Genomic DNA, 6,485 nt, shown 5'->3' with positions numbered 1-6,485 from the left:
GCAACAACTAGCCCCAGGGCGCCGAGGCCACCCGTTATAACAATAGCTCCATCCTGCACTGGTTCAATTGAGCTAGCAAACTTGACGACAACCTTCCCGATGTGCTGAGCCCTCTGCAGAAACCGGAATGCCGCCACTCCTCCTTCAACGGGGTCCTCCATGTCAAACACCTTCAGCGGAAGGCTACTGAGCTGACCACTTTCCACACGCTCCCGGATTCTGTCAAGCATGCCACCAAACCATGCAGGATCCTCCTCCATCATAGTGTCCACAGCGATGGTCTCGTAATATACATCTGGACGGGCTTCCTTCATCTGTTCGTGAGTCCAAATGCCTCTCTTGCCCAATTCCATGAAACGTCCGTTGGGTCCAAGGAGCTTGAGGGACTCTGGGATGTAATCATCGACGAGGGTGTTCAGCACTACATCAATGTGCCCATCCTCCCCCAGAAACTCGCGCATATCCTTTGCAAACGATTTCGAGTCTCGGCTAGTTGTGATGTACTGGATTCCGGCGGACTTCAAGTACTCCTCCTTGACGCCCCCACTGCATGTTGCATAAACCGTTGCCCCTACCTTCTGGCAATGTTGTATGGCAATTAGTCCTACACCACCTGTTGCTGTATGTATGAGGACCTTCTCGCCTGATTCGACTTTAGCCAGTTGTTCTAGGGCATAGCTTACAGTCGCTGCCACCACCGGCAGTGCAGCTGCTTCTTCAAAAGACAACGTGGCAGGCATCGGTCTTACCAGGTCGGAAGACGCTGTAACGAAGGTTTTCAAAGTCCCTTGGGCAATACCATATACGCTATCACCAATCTTGATGCCGGAAGCATTAGGTCCAACTGCAACCACTGTACCTGCGCAGTCAGCGCCGGGTTGTCCAGGGTCCCCCGGATACAGACCCATGACATTCAATACGTCTCGAAAATTTAGCCCGACAGCACGTACACGAATACGGCATTGCCCAGATTCGAGAGAACCTGGCTGAACAGGTGCTTGTGGACGAAGTGCTAAATTCGTCACTGCTCCGCGATCTGGCAAATACAGCTCCAGTGGACCACGGACAACCAGCCCAGAGCGGCTAAGTCTAGGGAACAGAACTTGAAGGCCCGAACCCAAGTCTGCAGAACGAACGAGCATCTCTGACTCCTGGGGGTGAACAAGATGCTGATCCCAATGGCTGAAGATGCATCGGGAACTGAAAGGGTATTAGCTACTGTCTCAGCTGTGGGCTGGGTGAGCCACACAACGGTCGTTTCTTCACTGTCAGAAAAGTCGCTTCTCAGGGCTTCGTGGTTTCCAGTGCAGTCAAGGAAAATGATTGTTGGCCTCGTTGGTTCTGCTGTGCTGCACGTATCCGTAGAACAAGGTTCCATGTCATCAGACTGAGGATTCGCATCATCGTCATCAGCTGATTCGGGTGTGGTGGGCGTCTGCACTTTGTTGCTAAGCGGCGACAGTTGCCCAATGCTATCACTTTCAGTCTCTGCTGTAGTTTGCGCTTCCAGCTTCGAGCCAGGAATCCATTCAGTATACCACAGGAGATCTCGCGGAACCGCAGCGGATGGCTCCATATCAATCTGGCGGAAAGTGACCCCGCCGAAGTCTGCCAGTACCTTACCGTCTGCTGTAAACAACTGGGCGTCGACAGTGGCAGCAGTAGAAGTCCGAGACAGAAGTGAAACTCTCGCCCATATCTCCTTGTCTGCGCTCGCGCTTAGCATGGTGACAGATTCGATGGAAAATGGTATCATAGCCCTACGCTGCCCTTCCTCTGACAATAGAATTGCTGAGAGCTGTAAGGCACCATCCATAACAGCGGGATGCACTCGGAACCCACGTTCGAAATTTTTGGGGCTCACAGCTTGCAGCAAACCCACAACAACATTTTCACCCTTGAACGCACGTTTGATTGTGCGAAATCGTGGGCCGTAGGCTAAGCCGATCTTCTGAAGCTCTGCATATGCCTTAGCTATGTCGACCTCATCAGGGCACGCCTTGAGAATCGTTTTGTTGTCAAGATCTGGTAACTCAATCGCACTAGTGAGAATTTGGGCGTACGCGTGAATCCGATCCTCTCCTTCGTCGACCTCTGAAGTGCTCATTAGGCGCACCTGGCCGTACGAGTCGACTGAAACAGAGAGAGACACTTTTGACCCTGGTTGGAAGACGAGAGGCTTTTCGAAGACGAGCTGGGACAAGCAAGGTGGGCTTACCGCTGCCCCCTTGTCTAATACTTCACGGGAAGCCACTGCCATAAGTTCCAACATGGACGTTGCGGGCAGCATCGGCTGGGCCTTGACCACATGATCGGCAAACAGCGATTCCGCCTCTTCACCTAGGCCGCCGACAAAGTCCACGCGACCGTCTTCACGAGTTTCCTTGCGGCCGAGTAATGGATGGCAGATATCTCTCCATGGGAAATACTTCCTGTTGAAGACGACGGAAGCCGGTGTAGCACCCCTTGCTGCAAATCACATTGTTTACATTGAAACAAAATACTTCCCTCAGCATACGGGGATACCAAGAGAAAACCCCAGAGAGAACTTCACGCGGGACTGTTTTATTGCTTACCTGCAGCAGCAGCGACAGCATCAATGGTTTCCATCTTGGCGCCTTCTGTATCCACCATGTTTATCCACTGAAGACCACTATCGGCATGTTCCTTGAAGCAACCCCTTCCCATTGAAGTAAGGGTGGGCCTTGGCCCAATTTCTACCATCAAAGTGGCTCCGTTTGCCACGCACTGCTGGACGGCATCACAAAACCTAACTTTCTTAATGATGTGCTCCGCCCAGTAGTCAGGCTGTCTAAGCGCTTCATCACACAACTGACCCGTGACCGTCGATATCATCTCAATGTGGGGAGCGTTTAGGTGTACTTGCTCCACTACCTTTTTGAACGGCAAGCAAGTTGAGCCAACCAAGGGGGAGTGGAACGCGTGAGACACAGCGAGAAACTTTGCTCTGGAGGATGCTTCCATCTGCCCTAGAATTGCTAGTACATCCTTTCGTGGACCAGCAAGTACAATGCTTTTCAAGCCGTTAACAACAGCAACTGACGACAATCTTTGCTTTTCCCCGTAAAAGGCTGCAATCGCCTTCTCTCCCTGTTCCTCCGTGGCCCGAACTGCAGCCATGACTCCATCCTTCGAAGGCGTTTCTCCCATGATTTTAGCGCGAGCGGCTACCAGTTGAAGGGCATCTTCCAGAGTGAAAACGCCTGCCACGCAAGCTGCTACGTATTCGCCAAGGCTGTGTCCGAGGACCATATCAGGAAAGACGTTCTTTGACATCCACAGCTCAGCTAATGCATATTCAAATGCAAACAAAGCCAGTTGGGAAATGCTACTTCCAGCAAGAATTTTCTTTGCCTCACTCTCCTTTTGCGGGGATGGGTACAGGATATCAATTATGGAAACACCCAAAATCCCGACTACAATTTGACTTGCCTTGATCAAGCTGGCTCGGAATACCTCATTTTCCTCATACAAGACCTTCCCCATGTTTACGTATTGCGACCCCTGTCCTGTAAACATGAAGCAGATCTTCTGTCTACTGACGGGCCGTCTGACAGATCGAAGACTGGCAGGCACCTCTTCAAGAATTACGTGAGCATTAGCCCCCCCGAAGCCAAACGAACTAACGCCAGCTAGAAGTCGCTTTGATGGTCCGCTTGCCTTCAGCGGGACCATATCTGTGGGGAACTGAACAGGGAAGTCGGAAACATTTATGTGTTCATTCAGCTTCTTGAAGTGGATGTTGGGAGGAACAGTCCTGTTCTGCAATACTAGTACAGCCTTAATCAACCCCGCAATACCGGATGATCCCTCAAGGTGGCCGATGTTGGTCTTTACAGCGCCTAGAACAAGAGGAACATCTTTGGGCCTCCCATTAGCGAAAACTGACTTCAACGCGTGCACCTCGATGGGATCTCCTAGTGCTGTGCCAGTTCCATGTGTCTCCAAATAGCCGATGTCATCAGGCTTAATGCCAGCTCTAGCAATTGCTGAACGGACGACCTCAGCTTGGCTAGGGCCATTAGGTGCAATGAGACTGGCACTGCGACCAACATGGTTACACGCAGTGCTTCTAATAACAGCCAAGACTTCCATATTTGCTTCCTGGGCCTCATTCAGAGGAACAATCATAGCGGCGGCAACACCTTCACCTCGTGCATATCCATCTGCCGAGTCGTCGAATGTCTTGCACTTTCCATCAGGGGAGAGCATGCGCGCTTTGCAGAAAGCGATGAACAAATGCGGAGTCAGCATTAAGTTTGCTCCAGCGACCAGAGCAGATTTGCAATCTCCGCGGATAACCTTTTCGAATGCAACATCCACTGCAACGAGGGAGGAGGAGCATGCTGTGTCAACAGCCACCGAAGGGCCCTTCAATCCATAGACATATGACAAGCGGTTGGCAATGATGCATCCAGCTGACCCAGTCCCGGAATAGGAAGAAATCGTGTCATCAGACATCAGATAGATCCAGTCGTGATTGCAAACTCCGACAAATACACCAATGTTAGCATTGTGGAGGGATTCTTTGGTGTAACCTGAAGATATGAAGGTTTCGTATGAAACTTCAAGCAGAATGCGCTGCTGTGGGTCCATGGCCTTAACCTCTGGAGGGGTGATGTTGAACAAGGCATTGTCGAAGTACTCTACATTGTCAATAAATGCCGCGCGTTTGACGTAGGCCTTTCCCGGAAAATCAAAGTCATCATTGTACATCTCGTATACGCTCCACCTGCTAAGTGGAATATCCATCATGCAGTCTGTCCGGTCAAGCAGCACCTGCCACAGGGTTTCTGGAGAGTTAGAGCGGCCAGGAAGCCGGCAGGCAACGGACACAACAGCCAGGCCGTCATGCACAACAGCAACGCGACCTAGCTGAAGGCCAGCAGTGCCGTCAGCTGGCCCTTTATCTTCCCCTGTTGCTTCGAAGACGTATTCAGTGATTGCGTTCAATGTTGGGTAGTCGAATAGAGTAGTTGCTGAGAGCTTCATGCCCAATTTTTTGGAGAGGAGATTGCGGAACTCAACGGCCCCCAATGAATCTACTCCAAGGTCCTGTAAGGGCTTGTCAAATGACGGGGCGGAGCTGCTGCCGAGAACCTGGCGCGCCGCTGCGGCTACTTGAGCCTTGATGAACTCCTTCCTCTCCGCAGCAGACAGATGTTTCATAGTCATCCCAGACGACTCTGGCAAATCTGCACCCTCTTGTGAAACCCCCTCAAACAAAGGAGGGACAGTGACGTATCGTATAAAGAATGCTCTCCACTTGAAAGCCTGGCAAGCAAGGACTGGGGGGCACTCTGGGTGAAGGAGGACGTCGTGAAGTGTTCGAAATCCAAGCTCATTCGTGATGCCCTTCATGCCATTCCTGGCCAGCTGTTGACGCATCTCCACCGCCATGCCCTGCTCAATCCATGGCCCCCACTGAATCGATTGACAACAAAGCCCCTTTCTTCTGCGCCACCGTGCCAATGCATCCAAACACGCATTCGCTGAGGCATAGTTAGCCTGCGCAACATTTCCAATGAGAGAAGATATTGAAGAAAAGAGTACGAAGAACTGAAGATCCTTATCGATGCCCTGTTCTTCGCAGACTCGGTGAATATTCCACGCACCTACAACTTTGCCGTTGTAGACACGCCGAAGCCCTTCAAGAGACTGGCTATCAAGCAGGGAGTCTGCAAGAGCTCCAGCTGCATGGAATATTCCTTTTATCGGAGCTACCGTCTTCTGTATTTTTTTAAACACCCCGCGTACGCTTTCGTAGTTCGACACGTCACAGGAGAAAAAGCTGACTTTACAGTTGATATTCGAAAGCCAGTCCCATTCGGGCACGTTGCCCGATGGAGGTGGAGCATCGCGGCGGGCTATCAAGACTATATTCCGCGCCCCTTCTTCTGCAAGCCAGCCCGCAACAACTAGCCCCAGGGCGCCGAGGCCACCCGTTATAACAATAGCTCCATCCTGCACTGGTTCAATTGAGCTAGCAAACTTGACGACAACCTTCCCGATGTGCTGAGCCCTCTGCAGAAACCGGAATGCCGCCACTCCTCCTTCAACGGGGTCCTCCATGTCAAACACCTTCAGCGGAAGGCTACTGAGCTGACCACTTTCCACACGCTCCCGGATTCTGTCAAGCATGCCACCAAACCATGCAGGATCCTCCTCCATCATAGTGTCCACAGCGATGGTCTCGTAATATACATCTGGACGGGCTTCCTTCATCTGTTCGTGAGTCCAAATGCCTCTCTTGCCCAATTCCATGAAACGTCCGTTGGGCCCTAAGAGCTTGAGGGATTCTGGGATGTACCTTCCCAATGTGCTGAGCCCTCTGCAGAAACCGGAATGCCGCCACTCCTCCTTCAACAGGGTCCTCCATATCAAACACCTTCAGCGGAAGGCTACTGAGCTGACCACTTTCCACACGCTCCCGGATTCTGTCAAGCATGCCACCAAACCATGCA

The 6,485-nt window shown here is 51.7% G+C and overlaps 1 protein-coding gene across 1 annotated transcript; it reads right to left on the bottom strand.

Moving 5' to 3' along the window:
• EMWEY_00055660 (hypothetical protein) lies at positions 1-6,195 on the bottom strand (the record flags this gene model as incomplete). The annotated part of the gene is made up of 3 exons (XM_013480319.1): positions 1-1,036; positions 1,150-2,469; positions 2,577-6,195. Coding segments are annotated over 3 exons (5,975 nt in total), but the record flags the coding sequence as incomplete, so codon positions are not given.
• Positions 6,196-6,485: the final 290 nt, after the last annotated feature.

This window comes from Eimeria maxima, genomic scaffold (genome assembly GCF_000499605.1).
Source record: "Eimeria maxima Weybridge genomic scaffold, Emw_scaff1803, whole genome shotgun sequence".
NCBI lineage: Eukaryota > Apicomplexa > Conoidasida > Eucoccidiorida > Eimeriidae > Eimeria > Eimeria maxima.
The sequence above is the reverse complement of the archived record's forward strand: the minus strand, read 5'-3'. Positions and strand labels throughout refer to the sequence as shown.